This window comes from Adiantum capillus-veneris, chromosome 8 (genome assembly GCF_014529385.1).
Source record: "Adiantum capillus-veneris isolate H3 chromosome 8, ASM1452938v2, whole genome shotgun sequence".
NCBI lineage: Eukaryota > Viridiplantae > Streptophyta > Polypodiopsida > Polypodiales > Pteridaceae > Adiantum > Adiantum capillus-veneris.
The window spans coordinates 59,850,928-59,878,688 of record NC_140938.1 but is presented as its reverse complement, the minus strand read 5'-3'; the positions used below and the strand labels follow the sequence as shown (position 1 = coordinate 59,878,688).

Below are 27,761 nucleotides of genomic sequence, written 5' to 3'. Positions count from 1 at the left end.
GCATTCTAGCTTCCGAGCTGTGTGTGTATTCAAGTGTTATTTCCCGTCGCAGGTTCTTTTTACAAAGTGCTCTGTGTGTGTGTGTCTAAAGTAAAGAATTTCGGGTGAAAGCCAACACCTACCGCCCCACGGGCCGGTTTCAGCAGACACAGAGACAAGCAAGAAGATAAGGATATGTGCAACCTATCCTTGTTTACATAAGGGTAGTGAGACAAAGATTGGCAGAGGTAGAGCAGCCCATAGAGAGACCGGGGGGGAGAGATCACCAAACTTGGATAGAGAAGAGGTACGAGAGCAGTTGAACTAAGGGATAAAAGAGGATCAACAGTCGATGGCAGCTCAAGAGCAGCGTGATCTACCCCAAGATAGACCATTTCAGTAGGCTTTGGATCTCTTGAAGATCTAGTCATAGGTGCCTCTCGCAGCAGGCTTTGTTTAGAGGGAGCAAGAGAGTTAGTCTTTGCAGTTTAGAGAGGATTTTGACTATTGAGCAGGCTGTGCATCTCCAATAGATTTTCCGCTCTCTGAGATCTTGCCACCTCGGTTTTTTGTGGTTAGTCCATGGAGATCTCCAAATGTTTCTTTGAGGAGTGGGCCACTATGGGTCGACATTCTCTTCTCGCAGTTATCAGGAACACGTCACTTTCTCCTTGGCCCAGAGAGAGCCTGCATGATCAGATTTAGAGTACAGGTTTTACATGGTGAGTTGTTCTGGATGAGGGAGGTTGCTTATGATATCTTACAGGTTGGGAGGGGGGGGGGGGGGGGGGGGGACTGAATTCTTTGATTTGCAGGCTTGCTGCTGTTAAAACCAAACATCAAGCTAAGGAGAGAGAGAAATGGCTTTTTGAAGGAGAGGAGGTAGATGTAGAGGGTGATGATGATGCTGGTGTAGAGGCTTCTTGGGCTGAGATTAGAGAGTAATTTCAACAATGAAGTGATACTCAAAATGAGAGAGAAGGTTTTTTTAAATAGCTAAAATTGCTTCTTGAATAAGGAGGTTATCTTTGACAAGTATCCTTACATATGTCTCAAATGTCTTGCCACTACTGAAAGAAAGGTGAATTATCTTTGACAAGTGTCCTTACATGTGTCTCAAGTGTCTTGTCTTTCTTCTACAACACTCATAGATCCCTTGACTTATAGAACTTTTTAGAATCCTGTAGAATCTTCCTTCCCCGATGGAAAATTGATACACATCATTATGGGTATCAAATGAAAGCTCTTTTCAAGTAGAATAGAAATGTATCTTCAAAACATCATTTCAACATGCACATAAAGAGATATGTGCATTGGAAAAACTTTCATGATCATGCCATCTTATTGATTGTAACCATCTTTTCAAGATGCGCATAGAGAGGAGATACATGCATTTAAAGCATTCACCCCACACATGCGCATTACACAAACTTTCATGATCATACCATCTTATTGATTGTAACTGACTTTTTTGGCGGACCTAGCCCACACTCCAAGGCATTTATCCTTTCTATTCGCAAGAGTAACAAGCCACAGGTGCCCCATTTTGATTAGGTAGGTGGGAGTGTGTGTTATTTATGATCTAACCCATTGCATGGGTTCACCCATAACGTGTGACTACTCATCCTTGGCCTATTCAAATGAACTTATCTGGCTACCTTTATCTTAAAGAAGGAAAATTAATTAATAAGTTTAGCAAAAAGGATTTGAATTTATGAATTCTTATTTTATTGAGTTGTGACAAGCGATATTTAGAGAGTGGTCTCAATATAGCAGGCAAAGATTGTTCGAGCGTGTATACCCCCAAGAATATGAGGCACAGAGAGTACATCACAACTTCATTCAAGAGATTTGACTATGGCATGAGCAGACTTGATGCAGGGAGATAGAGCGAGGTTTCTCAAACCGTGCTACTATGTTGCATGGTCCCTATCCACGTATGCATACCATACTGCATCTCTAGTTTGGTACTTGATCGAGCTAGCTAGTTTTTTGCATATCATGGTTATACTACCCTGCGCATATAGTTGCACATCCGCTAGAGTTAGACCTGCATCTCCTCTACCCCTCACACAAATGTACACACAACACCCCCATGTCAGTCTATTTTGTTTTTAGTAGGTCTATTTTCAACAATTCTGTCCTTTTTTTGGGATAGCAAGAGGATGTACACATCTACACCTTTCTTTCTCATATTCCGACTTACACCTCTAGAAGACGTTATTAAATCTCTCTCTCTCTCTCTCTCTCTCTCTCTCTCTCTCTCTCTCTCTCTCTCTCTCTCTATCTCTCTCTTTCTCTCTATCTCTCTGTCTCGGCTTCAGTACCACGTGCTATTGTACGAGCAGAACTAGCTCCCCCCCCCACTGGTGGTTGAGGCACTCACCAGATCTGTCTCCTTTATACACCGCATGTGGGAACTTCCCAGAGACAGATATGCACGCCTTGCACTTGAGTCCTCTCGACAGTTAGCCATGCAGGGAGATACATGATGCTAGTATGGGGAGATGACATCATGGTTTTTGGCGCATGGGTTCAACATAGACAGAGTGCCTCCCTTCCAGTACTCATTGGATGTGCCCTCTCTGACTCTTACACAGTCCGAGATCACCAGGCTCATTCGCTAGGCTCATTCGGCTAGACACCAGGAGCTGGGCACGAAGATGGCTTTCTATAGAGAGCATCTCCTGCAGCTTACGGAGGCCCAGATACATGGACACCCAATTGTCTCATGGGATACGATGTGCTATTGGCCAGATACGTACATCTTCACACCAGCAGAGGCCAGGACATGCCCCCTGTGTGACATCGAGGCTGAGACAGAGTTGCACTACACATGCCACTGCCCCGTCTACTACGAGATACAAGGCCGCTTCCATTGCTTGTTCAGAGAGGGCTTTGGACCATTCTCTAGAGTCATGCGGTACGAGGATCAGAGATGCGTGGGTTTGTTTTTGCTCGAGCTGCGCAGACACAGAGAGAGCCTGATGAGAGGAGAGGCTAGCCAGTCTCAGAGACAGATCACAGACTTCTTTAGAGCTCCCACTGGACACCCGGAAGAGTTACTACCGCAGCAGAGCTTGTCGCTTTACACCAAAGGCATACTGATCGACCGAGCGACTGAGATGGGGAGATCCAGACGCCCACGATTGCGGAGGACTACACAGCATCGATGGAGGCTGCATCATAGGATTCGGGTCACTTTGGCTCGACATGCACAACGCCCGGTCATATTACTACCATGGAGGAGATTGATGAGATCCGCCAGTGACCGATGCTGGATCTCCTGTGATCTAGCTACCCCAACTAGCTGTTTAGCTGCTTAGTCCACACCTAGCAGTTTAGGATTCCATAGTATTTTATTTTGTCATTTTGTCATCTTGTTACTGTGACTTTGTATCAGATCTACCACATTGTAACTTTCTGGTCTCATAGGTCACTTTGGCGTTTTGAAGACGTTAATATAACATTTCATTTTATTTCATTTCTCTCTCTCCATTGTAATCAGTTTGGTTTCATAGGTCATTTTGGCCTTGTAGATGTTAATATAGGTCATTTTGTCATCTTGTTACTCTGACTTGGTATCAGATCCACCACATTGTAACTTTCTGGTCTCATAGGTCACTTTGGCCTTTTGAAGATGTTAATATATCATTTCATCTCTCTCTCTCTCTCTCTCTCTCTCTCTCTCTCTCTCTCTCTCTCTCTCTCTCTTGTGTGTGTGTGGAGGAGATCACCACTCTATTGACGGAGATCTTGCATGGGGCAGCAACACAGGCATACCCACACACTCAACCAAATCAGAGAAGACGTTCTGGGAACATGCCTCATAATAGTTGGTATGATGAGGAGTGCAGAGAGATGAGAGTTCAGATTCAGAGCGAGCGTATACTTGGAATCATTACATATAGACTGTCTCAGATTGCCCTACGGCGTTTAGTGCGAGGGAAGAAGCGGGCCTTTTTAGCCCAGATGGAACGTGATTTGTATCAGCTCTTTTTGAGTCGAGACTTAGGTGAGGCGTGGCGTCTCTTCCATGAGCACTCACCTCCTCCAGTGATTACGTCTCCCGAGATTTGGGGTCAGTATGCAACATCATTATATACAGTACCTGGGCAACCACCACTACCAGACCCTCTAGAGCCATGTCCAGCCACTAGTACCTTCTTTACCACTGAGATGGTGAAGAACGCCATTGACAGGATGAGGACTAGGAGAGCATATGATCATGATGGTTTGGTGGCAGAGCACTTGATACATGCTAGAGATTTTCTGTCAGAGGTTCTTGCACAGTTGTTTAACCGTGTCATGTGTGAGGGACTACCGAAGTCTTGGAGATTATCTACTATTGTACCTCTCTTCAAGGCAGGGGACCCCACGGTGCGAGGGAACTACTGTACTAGTATGATAGGGCGCACATTGGCACGGTTGTATGCATCCATTCTTGAACAGCAACTGAGTAAATGGGCAGAAAATGAGGGCATACGAGCAGCAGGACAGGCTGGATTCAGGAGGGGTTTCTCCACTTTGAACCATATTCTTACACTCAGAGCCATTATTGAGGAGGGTCGGGCACATGGGAGACGGATGTACTGTTGCTTTGTGGACTTCCGTAAAGCATTTGACATAGTGCCGAGGGCTAGATTGATGCGCAGGCTACTGAAGTTGGGAGTACCCACAGAGATCATATGGGGGATCATGGCTTTATATGGCTCAGTGACTGGTCAGGTACGCACTCTTGAGGGGTTTCTGACATTGTTCATTCCACTATTGGAGTGAAATAGGGGTGTCCTTTGTCCCCTACACTTTTTTGGTATGTGTGTAGATGGGGTCTCTGACTACATTGACAGAGAGGGCGACAAAGGCGCTCAGCTGGCAGGGACATGGATCCCTTTATTATTATATGCTGATGATATTGTGTTGATATCAGAGTCACCTGAGAGCATACAGAGACAGTTGGATGCATTGCACAGCTTTGCAGAGGATAGTGGATTGTCTGTGAACCTTGGTAAAACCAAGGTTATGGTGTTTAAAACCATACCATAGTGGGTCAAGAGATCGGCACCTACACTCGTATATGGTCAGGACACTGTGGAGTACACAGATGAATATACATATCTGGGGGTGGTATTCACGGGACCGAGGTTTACTCTGAGGAGAGCAGCAGAGACTAGACTGTCTAGAGCCTATGCGGCATTGGGAGGGCTAGAGAGGATGTGTTCGCAGGTTCAATTTCAAGAACCACGAACAAAGCTATGGCTCTTTGATACTTTGGTTGCTTCAGCTATGCTTTATGGGGTCCAGGTTTGGGGACCATCTGTGAATCATGACAGTTGGAGGCGCATGGAGAGACCCTTGGTATTTATGATATCCCGGATGATTAGAGCCAAGGCCTCCGTACCACATGCGATTATTCGAGCGGAGGTAGCCGCCCCTCCTATAGAGATTGAGGCTCTTACCAGATCAGTGTCCTTTATGCACAGTCTATGGGATACACATAGAGGCAAATATACTAGATTGGCTCTTGAGTCCTCTAGACAGTTAGCGATGCAGGGAGACACATCATGTTGGTATGCGCAGATGACCTCATGGTTTTAGAGGCATGGTTTCAGCATGGATAGATTGCCTCCTTTTCAGTATTCCCTGGATGCACCCTCCCTGCCAGTCACACGGACGGAGATCACTAGACTCATTCGTCAAGATCTTATACAATTGGACACCAGGAGGACATGGGTAGAGCCGATGCAGGAGTTGGGCACGAAGATGGCTTTCTACAAACAACATCTTCTCCAACTTTCGGGAGATGGGTTTGTGCTTCGTCCGAGCTACATGGACACTCATTTGTCTCATGGTTTGCGATGTGCTATTGGTCAGATTCGCACATCCTCACACCAGCTTGGGATTGAGACAGGTAGATTCAGAGGAATACCACTGGAGTTTAGGATATGCCAACTATGCGATAGAGAGCCAGAGACAAAGCTACACTACATATGCCTCTGCAATGTGTATTATGAGATACGAGGGCTCTTCCATTACTTATTCAGGGAGGGTTTTGGACCCCTAGATAGAGTCATGAGGTATCAGGATCAGAGATGCTTTGGCTTATATCTACTTGAGCTACACTGACATAGAGATAGTCTGCTGAGGAGACATGGAGTACGACAGTCACACAGACAGATCACAGACTTCTTTGGATCGAGGGAGCCAGGAGACCAACCACCAGCACAGGGTGGTACCCACATTCATACCAGAGGCACCCTCATTGACAGGCGACTGAGCTCGGGAGATCGAGACGACCACAACAGAGACACAGGAGCACACTCCATCGACGGAGACTCCAGCAGAGGATCAGAGGCATTCTAGTACGACACCCAGAGTGTCATTGAGGGCCTATTCTACATTTTCACATTTCACACTTCATTTTCAGTTTTCATTTTTACATTCATTACTTTTTGTACTTGTACTTCAGACATTGTATTAGATTCACCACTTTGTATCTGATGGTCTCATGGGTCATTTTGGCCTTTTGAAGACGTTAATATATCATTTCATTTCTCTCTCTCTCTCTCTCTCTCTCTCTCTCTCTCTCTCTCTCTCTCTCTCTCTCTCTCATTGTAATCAGTTTGGTCTCATAGGTCATTTTGGCCTTGTAGACGTTAATATATCATTTCATTTCATTTCTCTCTCTCTCTCTCTCTCTCTCTCTCTCTCTCTCTCTCTCTCTCTCTCTCTTTCTCTCTCTCTCTCTCATATCAGTCCCAAGCATATTCTTGAAGGAAATGTTGACAACCCATTTTTGATGTATACCATACTACACACTTAGCAGCACAGGATGGAGATAACTACAATGCGTAACCCCTTCATCTGAGCCCCTAGCGGTAGAGATCCATCCTCCTTGCATCGATCTTTACTTTCAGTTCAGGTTTTCCTTATTTGGGAAGACAGAGGATATGTCTACTCATCAAGCCCTCAACAAGAGCATCGAGGGGAATCTTGAGCATAGTTACCGGGGAACGCCCCCTAGCCTCCGTTCCGGTGTTCCGGGGGGCAGTTCCCTTCCCGAACGTTCCGGAACGTCCCGGAATGTCTGACGTTCCGGGTGGCCAATGCAAACCGGAACGGCCGTTCCGGAACGTTCCGAAACGCCCCCGGACCGTTCCGGAATGCCCCTTGAACGGCCAACGGCTACAAACAAATTTGGCAAAAATTGAAAAAATTGAAGTAAATGTTTGGGCTTCTTTTGAAAGTGTGCAAGGCCTCAAGGACTCATAAAATGTACCCCCCTCCCCCTTTCTCTTCACAAGCTAATCCTCAAGGCTCAAGCTCTCTCCCTCTCACTCTCAAGATCTCTCCCTCTCAAGACTCACTCTCTCAAGGCTCAAGGCTTCAAGCCTTCAAGCTCTCTTCCTCTCCCTCCCACTCTCTCAAATCTCTCCCTCTCCATCTCTCTCTCTCTCTCTCTCTCTCTCTCTCTCTCTCTCTCATCATCTAGTCATAGCAAGGTTGAATGGTCTTCAAAACGAGTTTTTTGTGAGTATTAGAGTCAAAGCACTCTAATACTCCTTGTATTTAAACACAAGGAGCTAAAAATTGCACTATTTGGGTGTTTTTTATACCTCCCGTTCCACGACGTTCCCGTTCCGGACCCCTAGCCATTCCCCCGTTCCGCGGAGATCCCGTTGCCGTTCCCGTTCCGCGTTCCGGGTAACTATGATCTTGAGGCCACATAGGAGGGATAGGTGGAAGTTATAAGGAAGAACATCAAGAAAGTAGAAGCCCACAAAGAAGAGATTTCACTAGTGGACACCACCATAGAAGAGGAGAAGATTGGACATGCCCGGTGGCTCAACATCTCAATCACCGGCATTGATGATGCTGCCACAACAATTCGAGAGGCTTAGGGGGTGTAGCTGTGCTATGTCGTCACTCACCACATAACATGATTTAGGTAGTAGCACAAGACCTCAAGGTGCGCTTTATGTGAATGAACTTTTGAGAGGAACTTACACTATACAATGTTAGTCTGCTACTTCGCACCTAGAGGATCTAGGTTTGCCATGAAAGGAGGAGGGGAGACAGAGCCTTGAACAAGTACTGTTCTACATGTTTGGTTGTCACATGTCATAAGTAATTTAGGAAGTAGCTGCTTAGCTTGAGGTAGGGCCCTGCTTGTTATAAGTAGGGGCCTTGGTTGACTCCCACAAGGAAAAGTGAGCAAAGTCAACTACAGAGCGGCAATAGATGGACTAGGAAACCTGGCATATGGAAGCAATTATCAGACACTTCCGAAAGCAAAGCACACTTGCTGGAGGCAAAGGTGAGAAAGCATGGTATCATTGGGCTCATGAAGAGACATTTTGAAAATGAAAGATAAACTCATGTGTGAGAAAGTGTTGGTGAAGATCAAAGCTTATGATTGAGGAGATTGAAATAGAGGTATATGGCAAGGACCTGCACACATGGGGAAGGACCTGCAAAAAGAAATGCTAAGAAATGCATAACATTAGAAGGGAAAATGTAGGCTTGTGCATTAGAAGGAAAAATTAAAGGGCATTTTGAGGTCTTAATCTTAGAAATTGAAAATGGAAACTTGCATAAGTGAAATAGATGATTTGTTTCAATATATCAAGGGAAAATGTTCTCAATGTACGAATTGTGGGATTCGAAAGAGGGAAAGAGTCCAAAGGAGGATGGATTGGCCGTTATGTATGAAAATGGGAGCGAAAGAGAAGTAGTCCATAGATGCATGGAAATTAGGGAAGGATGCATCCAAGGAGAGATTACTTGGTGAATTTTGTTGATTTTCAGAAAAAGAATTAATTGATTCGACATTGGCATGCCTTGAAGGGCAAGAAAATGGTCATGGATGAAGATCTTACTTATGATGAAGTCAAACATAGGAAAGAATGTGTGCAAAGAAACAAATGCCTTGATTATTAGGAGAAGAAACAAGTGTGTTGGGATGTATAGCCTGATAGTAGGAGAAGTAGAATGAGGCGGTGACAACAATGAAGACTTGTAATCTTTGGCATTCATTAACGAAGCAGAATGAAAGGCAAGCTTTTAGGGTATAATCCCATAGCCTCATTCTACTTCTCCTGATAGTAGTAGAAGTAGAATGAGGTGGTGACAACAACGAAGACTTGTAATCTTTGGCATTCATGAACGAAGCAGAATGAAGGGCAAGCTTTTAGGGTATAATCCCATGTCTATTAATCAGGACACATCTACGACGATCCATGAAGATATAATAATCCTTTTTGAAGTGTGCAATACTCGGCCCAATACTCCTGCAATCATCAATATGAGAGGGTTATTTTGTTTAATAGACTGAGCTGAACAGTGGGTCCCACATATGCAAAGAATTCAGTGCCATGGGCTCCAGCCGTTGCTCTACAGGAATGTCAAATGGAGGCCTTGTTGCTACAGAATTTGGGATATGAAAATTCTTGCTCATTACTCAAAACAAAAACAAGAACAATACAACACCAACAACAGAAAGTTTATGCTAATGTGTCTTATTTCCATGTGTACAGCATATGCTCGTGGAAAAGGGTAACAAGATATCTGATGTTTCCCCTTTGGTGGAGATGAAGAATGGTATTCTGAATCTAAAGGTGTTAACTCATTAGTTTTACACAATTAAACAAACTAAGCAGTACACCAATGTCGATGTGCCAAACAGAAAACATATGGTTTTTAATCAGTTTCTCTCGTGTGTTCTTTAGATGGAGCTTCAAGAAATGGAAGTTCATGTTGGTGTGCTCGAACACACCCTTCTTAAGGTAGTGATCAGCTAGAAACTTTCAAATATTTGTGTAGGAAAACTTTATCTGTGCTGCACCATGAGGAGTAAGGTGAAAACATGCAAAAGAACTTTATGCAAAATGTTCTTGAACATACCAGTTGGTTAGGAGTTTTCAACCTTCCTTACCAAAGAAGGGTCGCACATAAATAATAAGAGTTGGAGTTTGAGGTCTGTATGATTGTTAGGTCCAATATGGCCCAAGATGCAATAGAACTAACGGGAAGCCTCCATCTTCAAAGGCAAAAGCCCCATTGACCTGCTCAATACCACAATTGACTACAGCCCCATTGAAGACCAGAGTAGCACCAATTCAAGGGGCTCTCTATATGTAAAGCCTCCATATCACATGTGGTCAAGGCCTAATTTAAAATCCCCATATGTATAACACACCCTTTTCTAGTTTAATCTGTGTATGTCCCCTTTGATTGGTGTCCTTTGGTATGTTAAAATGTATAAAAAAATGGGGCTACCCTTTGATTGAACTCACGTGCTATGTCTACATATTTGTGAGTATCCTCCTACACCCCCACCCCCACCCCCAATGCGCAAGCATAATCCAGCCAATTTAAAATGACAACCCAACAAAAACGAACATGAAAAAGGCAAGCAAGCATTGGGGGAATCACTCGCTGCTTCTATTGCACCTCCTCATGACCTCCCCCCCCCCCCCCCAACCGCACCTCGTCTGTCAGCTCGTGCTGCTCCCACCCTTTCCCCTTTGCTGTTCCCTTATTCCTATGGGAAGTGATTTTGCCTTTGTCGTCGTTAGCTTCGTCTCGCCTCGTTCCATTCTTCGCTCGTAGTCACAACAACAGACATAGATGGACGATTTTGCTCCGCCATAGAGGGACTCGATTGAAGTCCCCTGGCCCGACTCCGTGGGACCCACCATTCGACTTTCTCTTTCACTGATAGAGTAAGTGAGCTTAGAGGCAAAGCTGGCGTGCCTTCAGGCCACCTCTGTTATTTGCAAGATCATCGGCACCCGACCAACGAGGGAAGGTGCATGATCTCCTCCAGGCCCGCCTTTTAGAAAAGGTGGAAAAGATCATCGACGTTTAGCTTCTCGGACGCGGCTACTATCAGATAGAGTTTGAGACTCCCGAGATGGCGTCCAAGGTCATTGCAATAAACCCCTTCGCTATCTGAGCAGCCAGAGCTCCATTTTCGGCAGCGGCACCATGGATTCGATCCGGCTACCGATGCGCTTGTCGAGGAGGCACACCTGCCCATTTTGGTTTGCTTCCCTGGCATGAGGAGAGAGTACCTCCTGCTACTTCCAGGATAGGCTCCGAGGTTGGGACTACTTGGAGACACCTCGCACGTCAGCCTCCGTCGCTACCAAGGCAGCAGGCATACCTTTGGTACGTGTTTTGGTAGAGACACCCACACCCTCTGGAGGTCGTTTTACTACCTCAGGTGAGTGGTGGTTGGCTCCCTCAGTATGTGGAGTATTCGAGACTCTCGAATCAATGCTTCATTTGTAGATAGATGGACCATTTGGCGAAGGTCTGTCCATGGAGGAGGCCCCGAATCGCAACAGAGACCGAGCCTACTAAGGCCGGCAAGCCTCAACAGGCAGAGACACAAGGAGCACAAATAGGTTCCTCCACTGACACAGGTACCTAGGTAAAGGAGGGTTGGAAGCAGGTTTGTGGTCAATGTCACCAGGGACAACCATGCCAGTTTAGCACCCCTGGTGGTCGGCCTGCACCAGGCCAGCAGCAGTGGGTTCCCACAAGGAACCGTTTTGACCCTCTTCAACAAGATGAGCTGGCGGATACCCCTTCCACCTCAACTTCACCACCGATAGCCCCTCCTTCTCCCTCTTAACCTACCGCCCCTTCCCCCTTGCCACCATCACCACCAAACACCCCTCCCACCCATCCCTCCCGTCACCGCCTCTCTCATGCTACAAGCTAGTCCCCTTGCTCCGTCGTCTGCTCCCTCTCACACCTTGCCGCCGGCCCAAGGGACAGGCCCCTCCTCGGCCGCTATGAGGTCTCTTGGCAGTCCATTTTCCATAAGACGCTTGGTGCGGAAGGAACAACCATACCTACGAACGCACATGTTGGTGTAGGCGTAGTCCCTCGTGGGCTGACCAATTTTGACATCCGTCACCTGTGGGACTTCTTCGCCTATGAATTCACACGCTTCCTTGGTGACTTTTCTCGCGACCTTAAGGCTGCTTGCTTCAGAGTCCATGTACTGTTTCTAGTAGCTAGAGGGGCAGAGGCCCTAGACACATCGGTTGGTTTCTCCTTCCCACTGTGCGGCAAGGATCAAACTGAATGGACATGCAGTGATGGATTGGCTTTACGTTCAAGCTCTTGGGTTCTCTAACCACGCTAGAGACTTGGGGTTGGGGTGACAGATTTGCCATAGATGTTGTGCCGTTGGCCAAGTTTTTTGTGACACCGCCAGGTACAGCACAATGCACCCTAGTATGTATATATTCGTGAGGATTCTTGGATAGAGGATGTAGCTTTACGGACTACACGCCCAGCATGGGCATGGATCTGACCCATTTCAGACACGACTCTCTCAAGGTCGCTCAGATGTGGATTACTCCTTATCCAAGATTGCCTCAAAGATTGTGAGACTCGCTGTGATGGCAGCATCAGCCTTCTCTCACCAACCTCCGGAGGATAGTCTTATGGTAGCGGAGATAATGTGTCGTGCTCTACAGTGGGTGCTCCTCAGTGCAATGTGTGTAAAATCTCACTCCAATAGCATGAAAACACTGTAGACAATGAACACAAAGCAAACACTACGACTCAAGAATAGAACCTGAACAGCATGGGACTCGACTAACTCAAATGAACCAGTACAGACTCTGGCATGGCAGCACACTTAAATCCAAGCCCAAAACTCACGGGTACCATGGGGGTGTCAAGGCTCAAATGTGGAGGGATGGTAGCAGGCTACAATGTCACTTTCACAAGACACAGTTAGTACAGTTGGTCTGGACTAGTTCACACTGGACGGACTCTCTGGGTTGGGTAGTGCATGTGGCAGGGATACGGACGGTGTCTAGTGGACATCGTGGCTAGGTCATCACCATCACTCAGTTTGGAGATAGACTTAGATGGTTGACATTTATGAGTCGTTGGTGGCTCTTTATGGTTGTACATATGAGTATTAGCTATTGGGTCATCATTATCATCTTCTTCATATATGGTCCAACGTCGTTGTCTAAAGTAGTGAGTGTATACACACAGCACGTCTGCACCATCCCTGCACATTTGAGCCTCGACACCCCATTGTACCCGTGAGTTCTGGGCTGGAGCTGAGTGTGCTGCCACGCAAGAGTGTTCCTTTGAGATAGTCGAGTCCATATGTTCTGGTTTGCTGCTGTGTCTCTGTGTTGATTTGCTGTTATCTATTGTTTCCTGTGTTTTCATTCTGTTTTGAGTGAGATGTCACGCACATTGCACTGAGGAGCACCCACTGTAGAGAGCACGACACACTATCCGCGCTACAGGTGCTCTCATTTTGGGCACGCACGGTGGGACCTCAACTGAAGTCTTATTCTCTGTTGAGGTACAATCGAGGAGCTAGCTGGTTTCCTAGCTGACCTTGTCCCTCGCCCTGCTGGTCTTACTCTCTGTTGAGGTACAATCGAGGAGCTAGCTGGTTTTCTAGCTGACCTTGTCCCTCGCCCTGCTGGTTGGACCAGGGTCCTCTCTCACCCGGGTCCAACCAGCTCTAGTCCTTCCTCGTCCCTGGTCCAGCCAGGTGGTCTAGTCACTCACCCTGGTCTAGTAGAGTCTAGACCGGTGTTCAGCCAGTTAAAGGCCTTCTTGCTCAAAGCTTGGTTGGGTCCGTGGTTACTGCATGACACATACAAGGCGGTCATTAGAGCGTCAAAGAGCACTACTGAGTCCTCTTAAGTACTACCACAGAAGGCATCAACCCTTGGTACCTAGCAGAAGTCCACCAGCCCCATCACCCATACCTCCACATACAGCATCATCCATTCCTACATCCGGTTCTACATCTTCCAGGTCACCTTCCCCAGTAAAGCTCTCTCCCATTTTGTTACAGCAAGCTATTGAGCAACAGGCTCTTGAGAAAGAGGCCATGGAGGAGTTGACCAGTGTTTTGGCCAAGGTAAACATCAAGTTTCCTACTTGCAAGGGACTCTCCTCAGAAGATGTAGATGACCATGCAAGGAGGTTTGTATCTCTCTGTAAAGGTCGTGGTCTTAATAGAGAAGATGCTTATTTGGTACTCTTTCCATCTACCTTGGATGGCTTAGCAGACAAGTGGAGAACCACTTTGCAACTTGGGCCACTTTACGACAACAATTTTGTGAAGCTTTCAGACCAGGTGACTTCCAGGATAAGGTCCTGGATGAATTGGCAAACCTGATGCTCCAAGGAATGAGACTTTTGTAGAGCTCATGACCAGAACAAAGTCTCTGGTGGCCAATCTTCCTCAACAATCGGGTGAATTTATGGTTAAGAAGTGGGTGGAGAAGGCTCTTCCCAAAACTTCCCAACCTGACGCCACTCTGGAGGAGTTTGTAGCGACTGCTACTAGGATAGTTGGAGCTAGGAAGCTGTTCACCAACTCTAGAGACCCCCTCAGTGTTTTTGGAAAGTCCTTCTGATCCGTTAACGTCTTTACGCAGGGAACTGGAAGCCATAAAGTTACAGCGAGCTCTTCATGAGGAGAGGTCCTTCTCTCTTAGACAAGAGAAGCCTCCACATCACGAGGAACAGATCAAGGGCGAGCTAGAAGAGCTCAAGTCTCAGCAGGAGACTAAGGCTATGGTTTGGTGTAGCTCATGCCGCTCTCCCAGGCACCCTCCACATGAATGCCCCCTTCGGGTTTACTGCCACTTCTTTGAAAAGTCTAGACATGAGGACAAGAATGCTACTACCTCAAGAGATTGCGACAAATACAGCAAAAACTTGGTCCTACTCTTCAACAAGGGCCAGCACTTGCATCCAACATGGTTTCTCCCTGTGGACATCCACACCACATGCCACCTTTATTGACAGCCCCTCCTATGCAAGGTATGCAAAGTACTTTTCCGTCTCAACGCTTTTATCATACTCATGCTCCCTCATCACCTCAAAGCTTCTATGCCTCCACCTCCAACTCCATGCACCAGGAGCAAGGACCACCCCGCCCTTCGACTCGCCCATTGAATCGGCCCATTTTGTTGCTACAGATGCAGGGAATATGGTCATTACCGAAGCAAATTCCCTCTGCTCGAAGGGTCCCCTCCCTGCCGTCATTGCCCTGAAATGAAGGATCACTACAGTAAGGATTGCACTAAACTTCGTACATCCACGGCTTCGAACCCAAGTCAAAGCCAAAATGAGTTTACTGTTCCCAAGCTCAATCTGATAGCAGTTAGCACCATTCCTCAGATGCCCCCTTTTGCCAATGTGGTTACCCCTCAAGATAAGCTGCAGTTGGTAGAGGAGCAAGTGGGCGTCCTCACCCAGGCCCAGAGAACGGCTCTCGGTCTTAGTATTCCAACACGTTCAACTTCCCTACACATTCTCTCCATAGTGGATACCTTGCCTTCAGCTGTAGACAAGCCCTCACCCAGTGACAAGCAAGAATCCAAATCTTTGCTCTCCAAGATTGATGAAGCCTTCTTGGAAGCAGTTTCCGATCTACAGAAGATAAAGGGACCAAAGAAACCACTAGTAGAACAAAGAAGTGCTTACACCAGGGACAGTCTTGAAGAACACCTTCCAACAAGTGTCCCTCTATGACATGCTACGGCTAGATGTGAGTTTTCCACCCTTGCTGTTATTCAGTCACTTTACCCTGGAGAAAGTCCTAGTGGCGGGCACCTCCCAGTGCGACTGCCCGAGTCCTATATGATATCCCATCCCGCTGCTCCGCTCACTGATTATAGAAGCCCTCGCCTGACAGTGTCCGTCTTGGGTTGGCAATTCTCAGGAGTGATAGTGGATGGTGGATCTGGCATCAACCTGATGCCCAAATTCACCATGTTAGCTCTAGGTCTACAGCCTACTCGCCCTCCTCCCTTCACAGCTACATTGGCTGACCAGCGGACAGTCTACCCAGTGGGCATAGTGGACAATGTGCCTCTACAGGTACAAGACTTTACTTTTAACTTGGATTTTGTTGTGATTCGTCTTCCCCAAGTTGAGGGCGGATTTCCCTTGCTCGTCGGTAGACCATGCCTGCGACACACTCAAGCACTTCATGATTGGGGAAACGATACCATGTAGATACACTCTTGGCTCCCCGATGCAACCCATTCGCCTAGAAGGAGGCATGGGTCCCGTTGTGCAACATAGCTCTTTGTCCCTAGCAACCAGCCTTGAATCGGAACAACCTATTGCACCTGGCGGGTTAGACGAGGATCTGTTGGAGTGGTTGGGCGCTACTAAATCTATGCCTTGTTATGGAGTCTGTATTCACTCTTTGCCTAAAGCTACACCCTCTTCTAATGTTTTCACAACAACTAAACCTAATGAGCCACCTGAGCGACCTCAAAGGTTGAAGATCACAAAAACTACTCCCGATGCGCCCTTGGTGGAAGCCTTTGAATTTGGTGAGCCTATGAAGAATCATAGAAGCAGGAAGAAATATCCTCTACATCAGTTCACCCCCCCTCAAACATCAGCCCCAATGGTCTGCTTCTCCGACCAAGAATAAGCTCTCCTCAGTGTCTAGCGAACTCCCCTTCAGAGAGCTTCATCTTGATGAGTTCCTTGCTCATGATGTCTCTCTGACCCTTGACGCAGCAACCTCTTCACCTACAGGGCATTCTTTAGCAGTATCATCTCCAGACCCAGTAAAAGGAAGACACTTCTACGACTCTTGTACCCACCCCGTGTTGTTAACCAAGATGCATAGCAAATTGCTATGCTCTCACAAGAGAAGGTTAGCCTCATTCAAGGTTACAAAGGCATCAAGCAATATAGATTTTGGATAAGGCTGGTTTGAAAAACGAGTGGGAAGACCAGATAGTATACTGCTCTGTGGACCTTCTGTTAGGAATTAGACCACCACAAAATCCAGCTTTGAATGGGAAGGCTATCTATGCATGTGCACCCACCCCTTCACCAACACCCCTAGACCCTACCCCCTACTCAACCTTACCACTTCCTACCCAACCCCTCCCCAACCCTTTTCCCCACTCGCGTCTACCTAGTAACCCCTCACCCCCCTACCCACCTGGCGTCGCCCACCCCTACCCGCCTCTTGCCCCCCAACTCACCCCTACCCACCCCTCGCCCCCCTACCCACTTGACCTCGCCCCCCTTACCCACTGCTCGCCCCCAACCCTCACCTACCCTTGCCCCTGCCCACCCCTCCCTCCCCCCACCCACACGGTGTGCCATGAAGCTGCAAGTTGCTTCATGTCTCCGTTGCATGGCTCACTCGTCACTCTCCTTACTGCCTGGGATGTCGCTATCCAATTTCACCAGCAATCCTTGCAATCCAAGCCATGGCATCAGTTGCTGCAAGTGCCCAACACTCCCTTCCAAGACACCGTTGTCGAGTTCAGTGTAGACTACTTCTCTAGCGACCTCCTGCATTATGCGCTCTTCATCCTAGAGGATGCCCTATTCATTCTCCACCATGTTGCCAGTGCCAGCTACATGCTCTCTTGGCAGTACTATACATAGCACGGTGCCCTCTCCATCATGCTCCTCTTGGGTGTAGCCAAGTTCACCAGTTTCATGCAGAATTTCTGGACCCTTGCTTCCCTTGCACGCACCACACGAACTTTCAACTACCTCAATGTGGTTTTCCTTCCCGTCTTTACTTTTGTTAGAGGCTTCCTTGGGCCTCTACTAACATGGCACATCTCTGTGTATTACTTCTGCGGGCAAGCAGATTCGGTTATCCCTAGGTGGCTTTCCTTCTATTGGATGCTTGTTGTAAGTCTAGCTATTGTTGGGAGCATCTTTTGGGTGGCCAGATTGTGGGCAAGGCTTTTTGCTGCTCGTAGAGTGATAGCTCGTACAAATGCTAAATCAGAGAGGGTAGATTGATTCTACAATCCGCATTACATTGATCATGTACACGTTGAGCTCTTCTGGATCAATAGAATCTCGGGCCTATCCACTCTCCCTTCCCCTACCTACTCCTTCTTGTCTAGCCAATTGCAGCTAACTGCAAATTCCTCCACTTCGGGTGCTTTGTGGGCATTGTTAATCTTGGCAGTCTTCAGTCTTTTGTTTCTACTTTTTGGTCAGCTTACCTCATTGCGCCCGGGTCATTACTTCTTCAGTATATCTTGCAAATATCGACATTGCTTCATTGGTACTTCTTCCTGGAAACTCAAATCTTCTGCAAACATCACCCTCTTCAATCAGAGTGTACTGCATTTTTTTTTTAGTGTTTCACTATTCTCTCTAATTTCACCGATCTATCTCACCGGGACGCACGAAGTTTAGGGCAATCCTTACTGTAGTGATCCTTCATTTTAGGGCAATGACCGCAGGGAGGGGACCCTTCTGGCAGGGGGCATTTGCTTTGGTAATGCCCATATTCCCTGCATCTGTAGCACAAAATGGGCCGATTCAATGGGCGAGTCGAAGGGCGAGGTGGTCCTTGCTCCTGATGCATGGAGTTGGAGGTGGAAGCATAGAAGCTTTGAGGTGATGAGGGAGCATGAGTATGATAAAAGCTGTGAGAGGGAAAAGTGCTCTGTATACCTTGCATAGGAGGGGCTGTCAATAAAGGTAGCATGTGGTGTGGATGGCCACAGGGAGAAACCATATTGGATGCCGGTGCTGCCCCTTGTTGAAGAGTATGACCAAGACTCTGTTGTATTTGTCGCAATCCCTTTAGGTTGTCCTCATGACCTTTTCACAGAAGTGGCAGTAAACCCGAAGGGGACAATCCTGTGGAGGGTGTCCTGGAGAGCGGCATGAGCTGCATCATACCATAGCCTTAGTCTCTTGCTGAGACCTAAGCTCTTCTAGCTCTCTCTTTATTTGATCCAAAGCGTCGTGATGTGGGGCTTCTCCTATCTGAGGGAGATTGATTTCTCTTGTTGAAGAGCTCTCTGTAACTCGAGGGCTTCCAGTTCCCTGCGTAAAGAAGTTATCGGATGAGAAGGACTTTCCGAAAACACTGAGGTGGTCTCTATCTGAGGGGAGTTGGTGAACAGCTTCCTAGCTCCCTCTATCCTAGTAGTAGCCGCGACAAACTCCTCCAGAGTTGCGTTAGGTCGGAGACTCTCTCGGAGTTTTTGCTGGGAAGTTTTGGGAAGAGCCTTCTCCACCCACTTCTTAACCATAAATTCCCCTGTTTGCTGAGGAAGCTTTGCAACCAGAGACTTGATTTTAGTCATGAGTTCTGCAAAAGTCTCCTCTGGCTGGAGCACCATGTTGGCCAACTCGTCCAAAACTTTTTCCTGGTAGTCGCCTGGCCTGAATGCTACACAGATATGCTGTCGTAGAGTGGTCCGAGTTGCAAAGTGGTTCTCTGCAAACTGACTGTACCACTTGTCTGCTAAACCATCCAAGGTAGATGGGAAGAGTACTAAGTAGGCATCTTCTCGGTTGAGGCCACGACCTCTGTAGAGAGAAACAAACCTCCGAGCATGGTCGTCAGCATCCTCTGAGGAGAGACCCTTGAAAGTCGAAAACTTAATATTCACCTTAGCTAGAATGCTTGTGAGCTCCTCCATGGCTGTTTGTGCAAGAGCTTGTTGCACTAGAGCTTGCTGTAACACAGGGGATAAGAAGTTTATTGGTTTGGGTGATTGGGGAGGTGTAGAACTTGTTGAGGGAATGGAGATGGCTGTAGGGGAAGGATGGGGTATTGGAGCTCGTGTACTTCTACTTGGCACGAAGGGTTGACGTTTCCCGTGGTAGTACTTCAGAGGATTGAGTAGTGGGCTTTGTCGCTCTTTTGACTGCCTTGTATGTGTCATGCAGTGACCACAAACCCAACCAAACCTTGGGCAAGAAGACCTTTAACTGGTTGAATGAACACGGGTCTAGACCAGGACAAGTGACTAGACCACCTGGTCCAGGACCAAGGCAAGTGACTAGACCACCTAGCTGGACCAGGACAGAGGAAGGCTAGACCAGGGACGAGGACTTGGTTGGACGAAGGCAAGAGAGGACCAGATCAAAGGGCGAGTAGAGTAAGCTGTCCAGGGTGGAAACCCAGCTAGCTCCTCGATTTACACCTCAACAGAGAGTGAGACTTCAGTTGAGGTCCCACCTTCATCCCCAAAAATGAGAGCACCTATAGCGCAGATAGTGTGTCGTGCTCTCTACAGTGGATGCTCCTCATTGCTATGTGCGTGACAATCTCACTCAAACAACTGAAAACAAAGGAACAAAAGACAACAACTGATCACACAGAGTCACAACAGCAGACCAGAACGTAGGACTCGACTATCTCAAAGAATCGATACAGACTCTGGCGTGGCAGCACACTCAGCTCCAGCCCAGAACTCACAGGTACAATGGGGGTGTCGAGGCTCAGCTGTGCAGGGATGTACAGACATGTTGTGTGTCTAGATTAGCTACTCTAGACGACGACGTAAAGATGATAAGTCATGACCCAACAGCTACTACTCATATGTCCCACCATAAAGAGCCACCAGCGGCTCATAAATGTCAGCCATCTACGTCTGTCTCCAAACTAAGGATGGTGACATGGCCACGATGTTCACTAGACCACCGTCCGTATCCCTGCCACGTGTCACTGCCCAGCCCAGAGAGTCCGTTCAGTGTGAACCAGACTAGACCAACTGTACTAACTGTGTGTCCTGTGAAAGTGACACTGTAGCCTGCTACATAGAGTGACACTTGTTGGAAGGTGTTCTTCAAGATCGTCTCCACTGTAAGCTTTTCTTTTTCTACCAGTGGTTTCTGTGATACCTTTATCTGCTGTAGGTTGCCAACTGCTTCCAAGAAAGCTTCATCAATATTGGATAGCAGAGATAGGGATCCTTGCTTGGCACTAGGGGATGGCTTGTCAACAGCTTTAAGCGGGGTATCCACTGGTGGGATATTGTGGGGGGGAGTTGCACTTGCTAGAATGCTAAGACCGAGAGCTGCCCTCTGGGCTCGAGTGAGGACACCTGCTAGCTCCTCTACCAACTACAACTTGTCTTGAGGGGCAACCACATGGGCAGAAGGTGGCGGCTAAGGGATGGTTCTAATTGCATGAGTTCTGCAAAAGTCTCATTTGGCTGGAGCATCAGGTTGGCCAACTCATCCAAAACTTTCTCTTGGATGTTCCCTGGTCTAAAAGCTTCACAGAACTGCTTTTGTAATGTGGCCCACGTAGTAAAGTGGTTCTTTGCAAACTGACTGTACCGTTTATCTGCTAAGCCATCCAAGGTTGGTGGGAAGAGTACTAGGTAGGTGTCTTCTGTGTTGAGACCACAACCCCTACACAGAGATACAAATCTCCTAGCATGGTTGTCTGCATCCTTTGTGGAGAGACCTTTGAAAGTCAGGAACTTGATGTTCACCTTAACCAAAACGCTTGTCAGCTCCGCCATGGCTATCTGCTCTTGAGACTTGCTCAAGAGGTTGCTGTAACACAGTGGATGAGAACTATACTCGGCAAGGTGGCGTGGGAGGGGAAGAACTGGTTGAGGGAGTGGAGGTAACTGCGGAAGAAGGTAGGGGTAACGGGAGTGGTGGACTTCTACTGGGTACAAAGGGTTAGCGCTTCCAATGGTACTACTTCAAAGGACTCAATAGTGGACTGTCACTCTTTTGACTACCTTGTATGTGTCATGCAGTAAGCAGAAGCCCACTCAAGCTTTGACATGAAGACCTTTAACGTACTCAACGTTGGTCGAGACTCCACCAGACCAAGGCGAGAGACTACTAGACCAAACAAGAGACTAGACCAGGACGAGAGACTAGACCAGCTGGTCTATACTAAGCTGGTCGAGGGGAAGCAGGACAAGACCAGGCTGGACCAGAGCAGTCGAGACTAGCAAACCAACACAGGCGAGAGCTTAAACCAGCCAGCTCCTCGACCTGTAGGCGCAACGGAGTGAGACTGCAGTTGACGTCCCATCGGACGTGCCAAAAATGAGAGCACCTGTAGCAGAGATAATGTGTCGTGCTCTCTAGAGTGGGTGCTCCTCAATTCAATGTGCGTGAAATCTCACTCCACCAGCATGAAAAACACGGAAAACATTGTAGACAATGAACACAAAGCAAACACAGCGACTCAACAGTAGAACCTAAACAGCATGGGACTCGACTAACTCAAATGCACTAGTACAGAATCTGGCATGGCAGCACACTCAGCTCCGAGCCTAGAACTCACGGATACAATGGGGGTGTTGAGGCTCAAATGTGCAGAGATGGTGGAGACGTGTTGTGCATGAACTCCAGACACTAGACTCAAGACGCTCGACCATACAAAGTAGATGATGATAGCGTATCCAACGACTGGAACCAACCACACATATGTAGCCCTCTAGAGCCACCGACGGCTAGCAGATGTCCCAATCTAGCTAAGCCTATCTCCAAACTGAGGTGGTGGTGATCTGGCCACGGTGTCCACTAGACCACCATCCATATCACTTGCCACGTGTCACTGCCCAACGAGAGTCCGTCCAGTGTGAACTATAGCCCTACTACAAATGGGCAAGGGTTAGGTGGACCGCCCTGTGGGTGGAGCGATTGATATGCTTCTGCTCCAGGAGCGTCACTTGTGTGAAAGCCGTATCCGATAATGTGGACAGATTTTGTGTGGTGGATGTGAAATATTTTGGTCAATTGCTTTTGGGCTTGATGGCATTTGGGGAGGTGTATGTATGAATATTGCAGATTCATGGTAGCAAGCCATTGTGGGTAGAGGCATGAGTGTGCTTTGCAGGGCCAGTGGGTCACTATGCAGATACATGGTTTCCTTGTGGGTTTTCTGAACATTTATGCATCCAACCATGCGAGTGCACGGGCTGAGTTTTGGTCACATTTGGTGGAATCCTTACCCCATGCAGAGCAGTGGTGTATTGGGGGGATTTCAACATGCTTGAGGACCCCTGGGCCCTCACACAGGGTTGGGGACAGTCATGTTATAGTACATGGGGCCGAGTCCTCAGACAGCCGGAGTGAACCTATCCAGGATTGATCGCTTCTATGCTAGCGAGCACTTTTGTGACTTGGGTGGTTCAGTTTGCAATTTGGGAGGGACTACTTTCTCTGACCACGTGCTAGTAATCCTTACTTTAGCTGATAGGCAGAGGAGTGGCAGTGTCATGCTCCGCATCCCTCAAAGGATTTTGCTACATACAGAGCTCAGAGAGCAGGGGGCTTCGCTATGGACTGAGAGTCTGGATACTGAGGGGGACGTTGCTACTAGATTGGCCAATGGCCTCAGAGAGCTTAGTCAATTCTTTCTCTAAGAGTCAGTAGCACGACTCGCTGCAGCCCGAGAGGAGGAGAAGCAACTATGTCAGGGCATTGCCTCCTTACAGAGGATGCAGGAGCGACACCCAGGTAGTCCCTGGATGGCGGACCAGATGCAGCAAGCTCAACAAGAGCTGATCACCAATGAAGTCTGGCACCATGAGTTACTTGAGTGTTTTTTCAGTATAGTGGGACAGCAGACAGCCGAGGAGAGCCATCATGTTGTTGTGGCTTGTCGCGCATCGAGCTGCCGCAGTGGGGAGTTGGTTGCTCTACAGTGGCCATCCGGAAAGCTGTGGTACGTGTGGCCACCCACTTGAGTCATAGAGGCATTGTCTATGGGAATTTCCCCATGGTGTAGTAGGTTTGGCTTCAGATTCTCCGGTTGATGCCAGCCCTGTCATCAGCGAGTCAATCACTGGGGGTGCTGCAGCTTTGTCCACCCTCACGGGCCCAGCACTTCGATTTGAGCTTTCCTCAGCTAGCAGGATGATTGTGATACAAGAGGGCCGGCCCATACTTCAGAGCTTACGCCGCATGGTGGGAGTGGAGTAGTGATAGATAGGTGTGCTAGGAACTTATTTGTAGCCTGACTCTCTGGTTCATATGGAGAGCCCGCTGCTTTCGCATTTTCGAGGTTCGCCCCATTCCCCCGGTGGAGACTATACGAGATGTATGGCTGGAGCTGATTCACACACTTCGAGGTCAGTTTGAGAGACCACAGGGCAGCTCTGACCGTATGTGGGAGCGCCGCGAGGCATTTCTGCGACTATGGCAGCCCGGGCCTTTCTACTCCATGGTCCATGGGGCTCTTAGATGGCATTACCGGCCACCTGTGTGGTTGTTCCCCCCTCCCATATCTCGATTTAGCATACATTGTACATACCTCGGTTTTCATTGTGGGAATCTACCCTCATGCTGATGTAACCCCCCCCCTCTTGCTGGGGCAGTTTGTAGCCTACTGGTCAGTTTTATCAACTAATAGAAGGATCCTTTCCTGGGGAAAAAAAGGGCAAGCTCCGAGCGTATGCGGGAGCGCCGCAATGCATTTTTGCGACTATGGCATCCCGGGCCTTTCTACTCCATGGTCCATGGGGCTCTTAGATGGCATTACCGGCCACGTGTGTGGTTGTTCCCCCCTCCCATATCTTGATTTGGCATACATTGTACATATCTCGGTTTTCATTGTGGGAATCTACCCTCATGCTGATGTAATCACCCCCTCTTGCTAGGGCAGTTTGTAGCCCACTGGTCAGTTTTATCAACTAATAGAAGGATCCTTTCCTGGGAAAAAAGGGCAAGCTCCGGGCGTATGCGGGAGCGCCGCGAGGCATTTTTGCGACTATGGCGTCCCGGGCCTTTCTACTCCATGGTCCATGGGGCTCTTAGATGGCATTACCAGCCACCTGTGTGGTTGTTCCCCCCTCCCATATCTTGATTTGGCATACATTGTACATATCTCGGTTTTCATTGTGGGAATCTACCCTCGTGCTGATGTAACCCCCCCCTCTTACTGGGGCAGTTTGTAGGCCACTGGTCAGTTTTATCAACTAATAGAAGGATCCTTTCCTGGGAAAAAAAGGGCAAGTTCCGAGCGTATGTGGGAGCGCTGCGAGGCATTTTTGCGACTATGGCGTCCCGGGCCTTTCTACTCCATGGTCCATGGGGCTCTTAGATGGCATTACCGGCCACCTGTGTCGTTGTTCCCCCCTCCCATATCTTGATTTGGCATACATTGTACATATCTCGGTTTTCATTGTGGGAGTCTCCCCTCATGCTGATGTAGCCCCCCCCCTCTTGCTGGGGCAGTTTGTAGCCCACTGGGCAGTTTTATCAACTAATAGAAGGATTCTTTCCTGGGGAAAAAAAGGGCAAGCAGTCAGTTTGAGAGACCACAGGGCAGCTCCAACCGTATGCGGGAGCGCCGCGAGGCATTTCTGCGACTATGGTGTCCCGGGCGTTTCTACTCCATGGTCCATAGGGCTCTTAGATGGCATTACCGGCCACCTGTGTGGTTGTTCCCCTCTCCCATATCTTGATTTAGCATACATTGTATATATCTCCGTTTTTATTGTGGGAGTTGTAAGGTGTGAGCTTTGTCCTAAAGTTTGAGTCAAGGAGAGAAGAGTGGAGTTATCCCACATCCGTGGAGCAAGGCTGTAGAGCTTCTTAAAGCTCATTTCATGAATGAATAAACACAACTCTTTTTGCAGTACATGCTTGTCTATGGTGAGCTTGTGCTAAGCTAAGTTAATACTCAAGATTGTGTTTATAAGTCCAAGCTAATTCTATCTTGGAACCTAATTCACTTGAGTGATAATCTTGCTTACACACACACTCACACATTGACACTATGTTTCTCTTTCATCCACCCTAGCTAGCACAATCCCATTCCTAACATTTGGTATCAGAGCTCGGGTATGCTAGCTAGGCTTGCTATTATGCATTTGCATGTTTGTACAATTAGCATTCATTGATCATCATTAACTAGATCCATTACGTTTGCTCTTTCATTGCATAACGCATGCCTAATTAGTATTCCATTGGCTAGCATGAGCATGTTCTTGAGCTAAAGACTCTTGAGCCACTACTCACTGGCTAATTGGAAGCTTAATTAGCATCGGAATTCATTAATTCACCATTAGTCCTTGCATTTGGCTTAGATTTTGCATGATTTTAATTCCCCAAATTAATATTTGTGCAAGCTCTTCCTTGAAGTGTGACTTGTGTGTGTGCAAAGCCATTATCGAGAGCAATCCATTGAACCTCTAACCTCTTCATTGGCACACAATTAGCCCACCTAATTTGAATTCCTATGTTAGGGTGTATGTGAAGCATTTTGTGTGTGCCATCCTGCTGCAGATTTTTTGAAACACTCTGTGTGTGTGGCTTGAACTTTGAATGCCCACCAAATTTAAATCCCACAAGCTCACCAAATCGAGGTGAGAACTCCTACCTTTTAATAAGTTAGCCAACCTCTTTGGGCAACATCCCTAAGGAGGGCGTCCGCCAACTGAGCGGATTGAAGGCGGTGGTAAATCGTTTTTCATGCCAAATTCGGGTCTGAATGATCGCAGTCCCGGCCGACTAAGCCGTCCGGCAGTTCTCACTGCCTGCGCATCTGTCCTGTGAGACTGGGCTCTTGCGCATGACTGAGACCAGCCGTTCGCGGGCGTCCGACCCCAACCTGCCCTCGCCTGCCCGCACATGCCCCAATTGCCCGAACTGTCCGCGCTACTGCCCACGCGTTCCCAACATCTGCCGTTGCCCGATTTTGTTTGAGCCCCCCCCCCCCCCCCCCCCCCCCCCCCCCTTCCCACGATCTTGCTGCCGACATGGGCTTCCCTTTCTTGTAAGGATCTTTTCCCACGGCACTCCAACCCGCAGCCAGGTACTTTATAGGGCATGCTCCCACTCAAGCTGCAGCGAGGAAAAATAAATCAAAACTAACACAAAATAAAAGAAGCTTCGAGGACGTTAAGTAAAGCTTCAACAAGGGATTTCAAGAGCGGCCATCAAACAAGCATCCGAAGAAAGCTTCCGCACCGAGCATTCAACAAGCAATCCACGTGAGCTTGGAGAACAAAGCACAGGAGAACGACCTTTTTTGTGAAGAGGGGCTTCACCCCGATGAAGAGAAGCTTCACAAAGAAATAGAATTCTCTCTCTCTCTCTCTCTCTCTCTCTCTCTCTCTCTCTCTCTCTCTCTACAATTAAACCATAATATCACTTGCAACCAAGCACAAGAACTTGCCAATAAAATTTTTTCAAGGGTTATTCGTGCTCGTGTAAAGAGGTAGACAATGGCTAGGAAAGTCTCCTAAGCTAAGACCCCTCTGTTAGCACAAGTGGGGAACAAGGGAATAGAAAAATTCAACGGGGAAGGGTTTCATATGTGGCAAACGAAGTTAAGAGGTTACCTAATGAAAAAATGTTTATGGTCTGTCATCAGCACTGCCTTGGAGCAACAAACCGAACCCGATGGAGTGCACACCAGGGCAATTACACTCATAGCAAGTGCACAGAATTTGGCCAAAAACGAACAAGCGTTAGGAATCATCATCACCTCCTTGCATAATAACTATGTGCATTTCATAGACGAATGTAAACATGCACATAATGCCTGGCATGTCCTAGAAAGTAATTTTGGAGCCAGGGCCAAAAGAAGTAAAGTTAGTCTTAAAAGACAGCTTTACAAAATCATTATGACTGAAGGGGAGGACATTGCTAGCCTAGTGAATAGGCTTAAGAGTATTGTCACGCAACTCACTTACATCCAAGTCGAAGTACCAAAAGACGACAAAGTGGCCATACTATTAAGTGCACTTCTCACAATTCTTGAAGAAAAAGAACCAGCTCCACCTTTCCAAGATGTCATCAACTCAATCCAAGTAGAAGAAAGAAAGCAAAATGGTTCATTAACCTCATCGGGGGGGGGGGGGGGGTTTCATCACAACATCCTCAAGGGGAAGCTATTCGCCATCGACATCGACAAACAGAAGAAAGTGTTATGAATGTGGAAGAATAGGACACATAGTGAAAGACTACTACACAAACAAACCTTGCAACAAATGCAGTAAGAAGGGACACCCTCCTTTTTATATCACAACATCCTCAAG

General features: G+C 47.7%; 1 protein-coding gene and 1 pseudogene across 4 annotated transcripts in view; both read left to right on the top strand.

Annotated features, from left to right (window-relative positions):
* LOC147452208 (intraflagellar transport protein 57-like) overlaps positions 1 to 27,761 on the top strand; it is a 192,707-nt gene that overhangs the window by 156,489 nt on the left and 8,457 nt on the right. For 2 of the 4 annotated variants that reach the window (XM_086517984.1, XM_086517985.1), the window contains exons 16-17: positions 9,516 to 9,596; positions 9,708 to 9,764. The exons of 1 other annotated variant lie outside the window; for it this stretch is intronic. In XM_086517984.1, coding sequence (XP_086374110.1) covers positions 9,516 to 9,596; positions 9,708 to 9,764 — 138 coding nt within the window. The remainder of the gene's footprint in view (positions 1 to 9,515; positions 9,597 to 9,707; positions 9,765 to 27,761) is intronic. One more of the 4 variants, XM_086517987.1, reaches the window with a different exon arrangement.
* LOC147452209 (TLC domain-containing protein At5g14285-like) lies at positions 17,149 to 18,054 on the top strand (annotated as a pseudogene).